This window comes from Entelurus aequoreus, linkage group LG25, assembly GCF_033978785.1.
Source record: "Entelurus aequoreus isolate RoL-2023_Sb linkage group LG25, RoL_Eaeq_v1.1, whole genome shotgun sequence".
In the NCBI taxonomy this organism is placed as follows: domain Eukaryota; kingdom Metazoa; phylum Chordata; class Actinopteri; order Syngnathiformes; family Syngnathidae; genus Entelurus; species Entelurus aequoreus.
Window position 1 is genome coordinate 39,445,669 of NC_084755.1, and position 13,803 is coordinate 39,459,471.

At 31.8% G+C, this 13,803-nt stretch overlaps 1 protein-coding gene across 2 annotated transcripts in view; it reads left to right on the forward strand.

Annotated features, from left to right (window-relative positions):
• Nucleotides 1-13,803, forward strand: part of LOC133642609 (sarcoplasmic/endoplasmic reticulum calcium ATPase 1-like) — a 120,138-nt gene that overhangs the window by 94,217 nt on the left and 12,118 nt on the right. For both annotated transcript variants that reach the window (XM_062036900.1, XM_062036899.1), the window contains exons 22-24: nucleotides 8,827-8,912; nucleotides 11,068-11,201; nucleotides 11,705-11,822. In XM_062036900.1, coding sequence (XP_061892884.1) covers nucleotides 8,827-8,912; nucleotides 11,068-11,201; nucleotides 11,705-11,822 — 338 coding nt within the window. The remainder of the gene's footprint in view (nucleotides 1-8,826; nucleotides 8,913-11,067; nucleotides 11,202-11,704; nucleotides 11,823-13,803) is intronic.

The following is a 13,803-nucleotide window of genomic DNA, read 5'->3' on the forward strand; positions in this document are numbered from 1 at the left end:
TTGAAAATGAGAGTCGAGAACGCGAAATGGACATTCAGTGCCTTTTATCTCCACGACAATACATCGGCGAAATGCTTTAGCTACGAGCTAACGTGATAGCATCTTGCTTTAACTGCATATAGAAACAAAAGAAATAAACCCCTGACTGGAAGTATAGATAGAAAATCAACAATACTATTAAACCGTGGACATGTAAATACACGGTTAATGCTTTGCAGCCTTCATTGTTCATTAAAAAAATTGCAAAAGATGTCCAGAATACTGTGGAATTATGAAATGAAAACAGAGCTTTTTGTATAGGATTCTACGGGGTACCATAACTTCCGTTACTCGGACTTCGTCACGCGCATACGTCATCATACCGCGATGTTTCAGCCGGATATTTCCCGGGAATTTTGTTGCAATGTTAAGATTTCATCATTGTGCGTGGTCGCTAGTAGTGGCTTTCAGTAGGCCTTTAATGTAACAGTATTTGTTCAGCAGACATGAATTAGGACTTAAAACTGTATCACTATATAAGTGTTTTATATCAGTTGATAAATATTTTTATGAGCTATCAGTGTTTCCCATAAACTGTCAAGATACCTGTGGCGGTGGGGGCGTGGCTATGGGCGTGGTCACCATGACATCATCGAGTAATTTGCATAATTTACTACAATGATATGATTTTCTCTAAAAAGGCTCAAAAAATGTATACTTACTAATTAATAATAACAGTTTTGTTTTAAACGTCCATCCATTTTACAATATAATTACAACACTTTATGTACATATTTATATACAGATTTGAACAATAAGTTATTCACTGAAATATATTTATTAATTGTGGTTCTTACAAAAAATATATCTTATAAAATATAAAAGCTAAAATGTCTCTTAAAGCTCTGCTCCTTTAATTAGTGCATACTAAATCATTTAACTTTAGCCTACTACTACAAGCATATTATTTACCAGCAACATAAAGTGAAACAGAGGCAGAGGTGTCCTGCCACAGTCAGTAACAAATAAACAGAAAACAGTAGTGGTCAAATACAAATAAGGCAACAAGAGAAGTATCCTACACTTCTCTTTTGTAAAGTAAATGTGAACAGCCTATATGGGCATCTACATCAACTATATGATTTGCCTGAGAAGCTGGACAGGACAAAAAAATAAAAATTAATTTTTTTTTTAAATTTGTGGCGGACGTAATTCTTTCGTGGCGGGCTGCCACAAATAAATGAATGTGTGGGAAACACTGGCTATGGAAAATAAGGAACAGGAGAAAAATATATTTCATTTCAAATGTAACTTCCTGTGATTAGAATCCTTCTGCTATCGAGGCAGAAAGGAAATGTCAACACAAGCATGGAAAACAATGTCAACATAATTGAAGACTTGACAATAAGCTCTTCAAAATAAGGATTATGTAAGTGAAAACTAGAGATGTCCGATAATATCGGCCTGCCAATATTATCGGCCGATAAATGCTTTAAAATGTAATATCGAAAATTATTGGTATCGTTTTTTTTATTATCGGTATCGTTTTTTTTTTTGTTTGTTTCCATTTTCTACCGCTTATTCCCTTCGGGGTCGCGGGGGGCGCTGGAGCTTATCTCAGCTACAATCGGGCGGAAGGCGGGGTACACCCTGGACAAGTCGCCACCTCATCACAGGGCCAACCAACACAGATAGACAGACAACATTCACACTCACATTCACACACTAGGGCCAATTTAGTGTTGCCAATCAACCTATCTTGTTTTTGTTTTTTTTTATTAAATCAACATGACCTCCCTCCCCCATTCACACTCATTCACACAAAAGGGTTGATTCTTTCTGTTATTAATATTCTGTTCCCTACATTATATATCAATATATATCAATACAGTCTGCAAGGTTCCTACATTATATATCAATATATATCAATACAGTCTGCAAGGGATACAGTCCGTAAGCACACATGATTGTGTGTGCTGCTGCTCCACTAATAGTACTAACCTTTAACACTTAATTTTACTCATTTTCATTCATTACTAGTTTCTATGTAACTATTTTTATATTGTTTTATTTTCTTTTTTCTTCAAGAAAATGTTTTTAATTTATTTATCTTATTTTATTTTATTAATTTTAAAAAAAAGGACCTTATCTTCACTAGAGAGGTCCGATAGTATCGGCCTGCCGATATTATCGGCCGATAAATGCGTTAAAATGTAATATCGGAAATTATCGGTATTTTTATTATCTGTATCGGGTTTTTTTTGGGTTTTTTTTTTTTTATTAAATCAACATAAAAAACACAAGATACACTTACAATTAGTGCACCAACCCAAAAAACCTCCCTCCCCCCATTTCTTTCTGTTATCAATATTCTGGTTCCTACATTATATATCAATATATATCAATACAGTCTGCAAGGTTCCTACATTATATATCAATATATATCAATACAGTCTGCAAGGTTCCTACATTATATATCAATATATATCAATACAGTCTGCAAGGTTCCTACATTATATATCAATATATATCAATACAGTCTGCAAGGTTCCTACATTATATATCAATATATATCAATACAGTCTGCAAGGTTCCTACATTATATATCAATATATATCAATACAGTCTGCAAGGTTCCTACATTATATATCAATATATATCAATACAGTCTGCAAGGTTCCTACATTATATATCAATATATATCAATACAGTCTGCAAGGTTCCTACATTATATATCAATATATATCAATACAGTCTGCAAGGGATACAGTCCGTAAGCACACATGATTGTGCGTGCTGCTGCTCCACTAATAGTACTAACCTTTAACACTTAATTTTACTCATTTTCATTCATTACTAGTTTCTATGTAACTATTTTTATATTGTTTTATTTTCTTTTTTATTCAAGAAAATGTTTTTAATTTATTTATCTTATTTTATTTTATTAATTTTAAAAAAAAGGACCTTATCTTCACTAGGGATGTCCGATAATATCGGCCTGCCGATATTATCGGCCGATAAATGCGTTAAAATGTAATATCGGAAATTATCGGTATTTTTATTATCTGTATCGGGTTTTTTTTGGTTGTTTTTTTTATTAAATCAACATAAAAAACACAAGATACACTTACAATTAGTGCACCAACCCAAAAAACCTCCCTCCCCCCATTTCTTTCTGTTATCAATATTCTGGTTCCTACATTATATATCAATATATATCAATACAGTCTGCAAGGATCCTACATTATATATCAATATATATCAATACAGTCTGCAAGGTTCCTACATTATATATCAATATATATCAATACAGTCTGCAAGGTTCCTACATTATATATCAATATATATCAATACAGTCTGCAAGGTTCCTACATTATATATCAATATATATCAATACAGTCTGCAAGGGATACAGTCCGTAAGCACACATGATTGTGCGTGCTGCTGCTCCACTAATAGTACTAACCTTTAACACTTAATTTTACTCATTTTCATTCATTACTAGTTTCTATGTAACTATTTTTATATTGTTTTATTTTCTTTTTTATTCAAGAAAATGTTTTTAATTTATTTATCTTATTTTATTTTATTAATTTTAAAAAAAAGGACCTTATCTTCACTAGGGATGTCCGATAATATCGGCCTGCCGATATTATCGGCCGATAAATGCGTTAAAATGTAATATCGGAAATTATCGGTATTTTTATTATCTGTATCGGGTTTTTTTTGGGTTTTTTTTTTATTAAATCAACATAAAAAACACAAGATACACTTACAATTAGTGCACCAACTCAAAAAACCTCCCTCCCCCCATTTCTTTCTGTTATCAATATTCTGGTTCCTACATTATATATCAATATATATCAATACAGTCTGCAAGGTTCCTACATTATATATCAATATATATCAATACAGTCTGCAAGGTTCCTACATTATATATCAATATATATCAATACAGTCTGCAAGGGATACAGTCCGTAAGCACACATGATTGTGCGTGCTGCTGCTCCACTAATAGTACTAACCTTTAACACTTCATTTGACTCATTTTCATTCATTACTAGTTTCTATGTAACTGTTTTTATATTGTTTTACCTTCTTTTTTATTCAAGAAAATGTTTTTAATTTATTTATCTTATTTAATTGTATAATTTTTTTTTAAAAAGGACCTTATCTTCACCATACCTGGTTGTCCAAATCAGGCAAAATAATGTGTTAATTCCACGACTGTATATATCGGTATTGGTTGATATCGGTATCGGTAATTAAAGAGTTGGACAATATCGGAATATTGGATATCGGCAAAAAGCCATTATCGGACATCCCTAGTGAAAACTATAACTAAGATCAGAGTTGGGCAAATATTTTGACATTGAGAGAAAACATGTGTCTGAGGGGGCAATAAATAAATGATATATACACATTTAGCTGTAAAAATGTGCTGTACAGTATGTGTGTTTGGGTGCCTTTTTGTTCCAGGAACACCAATACCAAAAGTCACAATGTCAGACCGAGTTCTAAAAAAAGTTATGACAGACAGCTTCAAAAAAACAGAATGGAATTTTACAGTTTTTTACTGAATGGGACACCCAAAATGTACATGAAAATAAAGAAAGTGGGATTTACAATATTATCTATGAACAATAAAACACTGAATATTAACAACATATGAACATTGTTCCTCTTTTACGTGGGATTTACAATATTAACTATGAACAATAAAACACTGAATATTAACAACATTTGAAGATCGCTCCTCTTTTACGTGGGATTTACAATATTAACTATGAACAATAAAACACTGAATATTAACAACATATGAAGATCGCTCCTCTTTTACGTGGGATTTACAATATTAACTATGAACAATAAAACACTGAATATTAACAACATATGAACATCGCTCCTATTTTATGTGGGATTTACAATATTAATTATGAACAATAAAACACTGAATATTAACAACATATGAACGTCGCTCCTCTTTTACGTGGGATTTACAATATTAACTATGAACAATAAAACACTGAATATTAACAACATATGAACATCGCTCCTATTTTATGTGGGATTTACAATATTAATTATGAACAATAAAACACTGAATATTAACAACATATGAAGATCGCTCCTCTTTTACGTGGGATTTACAATATTAACTATGAACAATAAAACACTGAATATTAACAACATATGAACATCGCTCCTCTTTTATGTGGGATTTACAATATTAATTATGAACAATAAAACACTGAATATTAACAACATATGAACATCGCTCCTCTTTTATGTGGGATTTACAATATTAATTATGAACAATAAAACACTGAATATTAACAACATATGAAGATCGCTCCTCTTTTACGTGGGATTTACAATATTAACTATGAACAATAAAACACTGAATATTAACAACATATGAAGATCGCTCCTCTTTTACGTGGGATTTACAATATTAACTATGAACAATAAAACACTGAATATTAACAACATATGAAGATCGCTCCTCTTTTACGTGGGATTTACAATATTAACTATGAACAATAAAACACTAAATATTAACAACATATGAAGATCGCTCCTCTTTTACGTGGGATTTACAATATTAACTATGAACAATAAAACACTGAATATTAACAACATATGAAGATCGCTCCTCTTTTACGTGGGATTTACAATATTAACTATGAACAATAAAACACTGAATATTAACAACATATGAACATCGCTCCTCTTTTACGTGGGATTTACAATATTAACTATGAACAATAAAACACTGAATATTAACAACATATGAAGATCGCTCCTCTTTTACGTGGGATTTACAATATTAACTATGAACAATAAAACACTAAATATTAAGAACCTATGAAGATCGCTCCTCTTTTACGTGGGATTTACAATATTAACTATGAACAATAAAACACTAAATATTAAGAACCTATGAAGATCGCTCCTCTTTTACGTGGGATTTACACTATTAACTATGGTACATGGTGACACCATAGAAAGTGGAGGAAATAATAATGAGAGCTAAGAAACAGAGTGACATCATTGTGTTCATCTCCTGGAACAAAACCAAGGCCAAAGATAGTAACTTGTCCAGTTTGGTATGAAAAGTTGTTCCTATTATTGATTGTATTGAAAGTTTTGGGACTTGGTAGTGAATGATTCCAATGTGAAAGGTTGACAATGATGATTGTAATGTGAAAGGTACCTCATGTTGACAATGATGATTGTAATGTGAAAGGTAAACAATGATGATTGTAATGTGAAAGGTACCTCATGTTGACAATGATGATTGTAATGTGAAAGGTACCTCATGTAGACAATGATGATTGTAATGTGAAAGGTAGACAATGATGATTGTAATGTGAAAGGTACCTCATGTAGACAATGATGATTGTAATGTGAAAGGTACCTCATGTTGACAATGATGATTGTAATGTGAAAGGTACCTCATGTAGACAATGATGATTGTAATGTGAAAGGTAGACAATGATGATTGTAATGTGAAAGGTACCTCATGTAGACAATGATGATTGTAATGTGAAAGGTAGACAATGATGATTGTAATGTGAAAGGTACCTCATGTTGACAATGATGATTGTAATGTGAAAGGTAGACAATGATGATTGTAATGTGAAAGGTACCTCATGTAGACAATGATGATTGTAATGTGAAAGGTAGACAATGATGATTGTAATGTGAAAGGTACCTCATGTTGACAATGATGATTGTAATGTGAAAGGTACCTCATGTAGACAATGATGATTGTAATGTGAAAGGTAGACAATGATGATTGTAATGTGAAAGGTACCTCATGTTGACAATGATGATTGTAATGTGAAAGGTAGACAATGATGATTGTAATGTGAAAGGTACCTCATGTAGACAATGATGATTGTAATGTGAAAGGTAGACAATGATGATTGTAATGTGAAAGGTACCTCATGTTGACAATGATGATTGTAATGTGAAAGGTACCTCATGTAGACAATGATGATTGTAATGTGAAAGGTAGACAATGATGATTGTAATGTGAAAGGTAGACAATGATGATTGTAATGTGAAAGGTACCTCATGTAGACAATGATGATTGTAATGTGAAAGGTAAACAATGATGATTGTAATGTGAAAGGTACCTCATGTAGACAATGATGATTGTAATGTGAAAGGTAAACAATGATGATTGTAATGTGAAAGGTACCTCATGTAGACAATGATGATTGTAATGTGAAAGGTACCTCATGTAGACAATGATGATTGTAATGTGAAAGGTAGACAATGATGATTGTAATGTGAAAGGTACCTCATGTAGACAATGATGATTGTAATGTGAAAGGTAGACAATGATGATTGTAATGTGAAAGGTACCTCATGTAGACAATGATGATTGTAATGTGAAAGGTACCTCATGTAGACAATGATGATTGTAATGTGAAAGGTAGACAATGATGATTGTAATGTGAAAGGTACCTCATGTAGACAATGATGATTGTAATGTGAAAGGTTGACAATGATGATTGTAATGTGAAAGGTACCTCATGTAGACAATGATGATTGTAATGTGAAAGGTAGACAATGATGATTGTAATGTGAAAGGTACCTCATGTTGACAATGATGATTGTAATGTGAAAGGTAGACAATGATGATTGTAATGTGAAAGGTAGACAATGATGATTGTAATGTGAAAGGTAAACAATGATGATTGTAATGTGAAAGGTAAACAATGATGATTGTAATGTGAAAGGTAGACAATGATGATTGTAATGTGAAAGGTACCTCATGTTGACAATGATGATTGTAATGTGAAAGGTACCTCATGTAGACAATGATGATTGTAATGTGAAAGGTAGACAATGATGATTGTAATGTGAAAGGTAGACAATGATGATTGTAATGTGAAAGGTAAACAATGATGATTGTAATGTGAAAGGTACCTCATGTAGACAATGATGATTGTAATGTGAAAGGTAAACAATGATGATTGTAATGTGAAAGGTAAACAATGATGATTGTAATGTGAAAGGTACCTCATGTAGACAATGATGATTGTAATGTGAAAGGTAAACAATGATGATTGTAATGTGAAAGGTACCTCATGTAGACAATGATGATTGTAATGTGAAAGGTAGACAATGATGATTGTAATGTGAAAGGTAAACAATGATGATTGTAATGTGAAAGGTACCTCATGTAGACAATGATGATTGTAATGTGAAAGGTAAACAATGATGATTGTAATGTGAAAGGTACCTCATGTAGACAATGATGATTGTAATGTGAAAGGTAAACAATGATGATTGTAATGTGAAAGGTACCTCATGTAGACAATGATGATTGTAATGTGAAAGGTAAACAATGATGATTGTAATGTGAAAGGTAAACAATGATGATTGTAATGTGAAAGGTAAACAATGATGATTGTAATGTGAAAGGTAGACAATGATGATTGTAATGTGAAAGGTAGACAATGATGATTGTAATGTGAAAGGTAAACAATGATGATTGTAATGTGAAAGGTAGACAATGATGATTGTAATGTGAAAGGTAAACAATGATGATTGTAATGTGAAAGGTAAACAATGATGATTGTAATGTGAAAGGTAAACAATGATGATTGTAATGTGAAAGGTAAACAATGATGATTGTAATGTGAAAGGTAGACAATGATGATTGTAATGTGAAAGGTAGACAATGATGATTGTAATGTGAAAGGTAGACAATGATGATTGTAATGTGAAAGGTAGACAATGATGATTATAATGTGAAAGGTAGACAATGATGATTGTAATGTGAAAGGTAGACAATGATGATTGTAATGAACAGCAACATGTTTGCAGGTTATGTTGGTGCAGCAACTGTTGCTGCTGCTGCTTGGTGGTTCTTGTACAGCGACGACGGCCCACTGGTCACTTTCCATCAGCTGGTCAGTCTTTTATATCATCTCACACTCTCTAATCACTTTTATTTATGTCATACTACATCACTTTATACTTATGTCATACTACATCACTCTGTATTTATGTCATACTACATCACTTTGTATTTATGTCATACTACATCACTTTGTATTTATGTCATACTACATCACTTTATATTTATGTCATACTACATCACTTTATATTTATGTCATACTACATCACTTTATATTTATGTCATACTAAATCTTTTTATATTTATGTCATACTAAATCTTTTTATATTTATGTCATACTAAATCTTTTTATGTAATATTTATGTCATACTAAATAACTATATGTCATACTAAATAACTTTATATAATATTTGTCATAATAAATCACTTTATATTATATTTGTCATACTAAATTACTTCATATAATATTTATGTCGGACTAAATATATATAATTTTTATGTCATACTTAATCATTTTATGTAATATTTATGTCATACTAAATCACTTTATATTATATTTGTCATACTACATCACTTTATATAAGATTTATGTCATACTAAATAACTTTATATAAGATGTATGTCATACAAAAAAACTTAATGTAATATATATGTCATACTAAATCACTTTATATAATATTTATGTCATACTAAATAACTTCATATAATATTTATGTTATAAATAACTTCATATTATATTTCTGTCATACTAAATCACTTTATGTAATATTTATGTCATTTAAAATAACTTAATATAATATTTATGCGTATAAATAACAAGATATAATATTTGTGTACTGAATAAAAAGATATAATATTTATGTGGTACTAAATAACAAGATATAGTATTATGTGGTACTAAATAACAAGATGTAATATTTATGTGGTACTAAATAAGATGTAATATATTTATGCGTACTAAATAACAAGATGTAATATTTATGCATACTAAATAAAAAGATATAATATATTTATGTGGTACTAAATAACAAGATGTAATATTTATGCGTACTAAATAACAAGATATAATATATTTATGTGGTACTAAATAACAAGATGTAATATTTATGTGGTACTAAATAACAAGATATAATATTTATGTGGTACTAAATAACAAGATACAATATATTTATGTGGTACTAAATAACAAAATATAATATATTTATGTGAAGTGAATGAAGTGAATTGAATTACATTTATATAGCGCTTTTTCTCAAGTGACTCAAAGCGCTTTACATAGTGAAACCCAATATCTAAGTTACATTCAAACCAGTGTGGGTGGCACTGGGAGCAGGTGGGTAAAGTGTCTTGCCCAAGGACACAACGGCAGTGACTAGGATGGCGGAAGCGGGGATCGAACCTGCAACCCTCAAGTTGCTGGCACGGCCGCTCTACCAACCGAGCTATACCGCCCACATGTGGTACTAAATAACAAGATACAATATATTTATGTGGTACTAAATAACAAGATATAATATATTTATGTGGTACTAAATAACAAGATATAATATTTATGTGGTACTAAATAACAAGATGTAATATTTATGTGGTACTAAATAACAAGATATAATATTTATGTGGTACTAAATAACAAGATATAATATTTATGTGGTACTAAATAACAAGATGTAATATTTATGTGGTTCTAAATAACAAGATATAATATTTATGTGGTACTAAATAACAAGATATAATATTTATGTGGTACTAAATAACAAGATGTAATATTTATGTGGTACTAAATAACAAGATACAATATGTTTATGTGGTACTAAATAACAAGATATAATATTTATGTGGTACTAAATAACAAGATATAATATTTATGTGGTACTAAATAACAAGATGTAATATTTAGGTGGTACTAAATAACAAGATATAATATTTATGTGGTACTAAATAACAAGATGTAATATTTATGTGGTACTAAATAACAAGATATAATATTTATGTGGTACTAAATAACAAGATATAATATTTATGTGGTACTAAATAACAAGATATAATATATTTATGTGGTACTAAATAACAAGATATAATATATTTATGTAGTACTAAATAACAAAATGTAATATTTATGTGGTACTAAATAACAAGATATAGTAGTATGTATATATATATTTAGATATATGTGGTGCCAAATAAGACAAGTTGTTGTCTCCCATCAGTCCCACTTCATGCAGTGCAGCGATGACAACGAGGACTTCAGTGGGATCCGCTGTGAGGTGTTTGAGGCGTCTCCCCCCATGACCATGGCTCTGTCTGTGCTGGTCACCATCGAGATGTGCAACGCCCTCAACAGGTGAGATGACATCTGTTATGTCACACACCTGCCTGAGAGCCGTCAAAGTGTCAGCATGTCTAGTACTGCTCCTCTTAGTCGTCTCAACACACCCACCTTGACATCAAGCAATAACATGGCATCTAATAGACTGCTCCCCCTCTGGTCAACATATGAAATAACAAGTGTGTGTAAGAAATTGAAATGCACCCCCTTTGGCCAAAATGAATAAAATAAATAAATATGTATATAGAGACATACTGTAATAACTTGAAGTAAACAATTACACACAACAAATTAACTAAAAGCTTACCTTTTTTATATTTAGATAGTATGTATATATTATTAATGTTGTAAATACAAATATTTATATATCTAGAAGGGGTGGTCCTAAAGAGGTAGGCATTTTTCAGAGGTCTCAAGAAGGTAAGAAATACTAGAATGGGTGTGAGTGTTGAGGCCCCGCCCCCTCCACAACATTCCTGCCGGGAGAAAACCTCCAACTCGTGTTCCTCCGCCCGCAGCTTGTCGGAGAACCAGTCTCTGGTGCGCATGCCGCCTTGGAGCAACTTGTGGCTGGTGGCCGCCATGACGCTGTCCATGTCCCTGCACTTCATGATCATCTACGTGGACCCCCTGCCCGTGAGTCCCACACCCACACAACGTTTCCCTCCTCAAGAAATAATCCAGTTAGGATCTTTTAAGTGTTTGAGGTCAGCCGCAGTGTTTTGGAAAAGGCAGTAATACAGCATCAATCACACACTCTGGGATGATTGGCTTGAAAAGTTTCTGAACTTTTAGACCAGGGCTGTCTAAATTTGTTCCAAGAGCTGCATGCCACATAACTTTTCTTAAAAATAGATTTTCACACTAAAACTTTGTGTCAGCAAAGCATATTAGTGTCACAATTTCAGGTTTTTCTTTTATTCTTAGGTTTTTACTGTTTTTTATTTATTTTATTTTGATAATTGGCCCGCGGGCCGCACTTTGGACACCCCTGTTTTAGACACAGATGCAGTCAAGTGAAGCATGGCACTTGTACTTCCGGTTTAAAGCCCTAAACAGAAGGACTAGGTGTCCAAAGTCTGGATCAGGGGCCATAGCTAATTGTTTGGCAATTTAATATTAGCATGCTAGCTGTTTGGCTAATTGTGCAGGCTTACGTTTCAGAATCAAATATTCAGTTACTTGACAAACACTACCTATTAGCATGCTAGCTGTTTTTTATTTATTAATTTTTGGAGTATACACCTCAGTCATATTGTGGTGTGCTATTGTTAGCAGGTTAGCATTTTAAATCATTTTTTCCAGATACAAACTCAGAGTAAGACATTTTGCTACTTGCTGCAGTTAGCATTAGCATGCTAGATTGATGTACCTATATATATATATATTTTGGTATTTCTCTAATGCCAACTGTTAACATGCTAGCTTAATTTGCTGATAATTTGTGATACTAAATAACAAGATATAATATTTATTTGGTACTAAATAACAAGATATAATATTTAAATAACAAGATATAATATTTATGCGGTACTAAATAACAAGATATAATATTTATGCGTACTAAATAACAAGATATAATATTTATGTGGTACTAAATAACAAGATATAATATTTATTTGGTACTAAATAACAAGATACAATATATTTACCGGTATGCGTACTAAATAAGATATAATATTTATGTAGTACTAAATAACAAAATTTAATATTTATGTGGTACTAAATAACAATATATAGTAGTATGTATATATATATATAAATATTTAGATATATGTGGTGCCAAATAAGACAAGTATTCAGTTACTTGACAAACGCTACCTAGCATGCTAGCTGTTTTTTATTTATTAATTTTTGGAGTATACACCTCAGTCATATTGTGGTGTGCTATTGTTAGCAGGTTAGCATTTTAAACCATTTTTTCCAGATACAAACTCAGAGTAATACATTTTGCTACTTGCTGCAGTTAGCATTAGCATGCTAGATTGATAAATATATATATATATTGGTATTTCTCTAATGCCAACTGTTAGCATGCTAGCTTAATTTGCTCATACTTTTGTTACCTGACGCTATCTGGCCAACGTGCTAACTGTTAGAATCAAAGCTGAACTGAAATGCTAACGTTCACGCGGAATTTGTACTGGGATTTTTTGAAAACAAATCTATATATTTTGCTAGTTTTGAAGGCGAAAACTACCAAAATGATCGCCACGTCACTAATGCTAACTGTAAGCATGCTACTGTTACATAGTATTGTTAGCACGCTGGCTTAATTTGCTCATATTTTTGTGACCTGACGCTATCTGGCACACGTGCTAACTGTTAGCATTTCAGTCCAATATTCACACAGATATTTTCTAGCACTTTGAAAAACAAATCTATATATTGTGCTACTTTTGAAGGTGAAAACTACCAAAATGGCCGCCACATCACTAATGCTAACTGAAAGCAGGCTACTGTTAGCTTTATTTGCTCATATTTTTGTGACCTGATGCTATCTGGCACACGTGCTAACTGTTAGCATTTCAGTCCGGCCTTGATGCTAATGTTCACGTGGAATTTTTTACTTCTTTGTAAACAAATCTATATATTGTGCTACTTTTGAAGGCGAAAA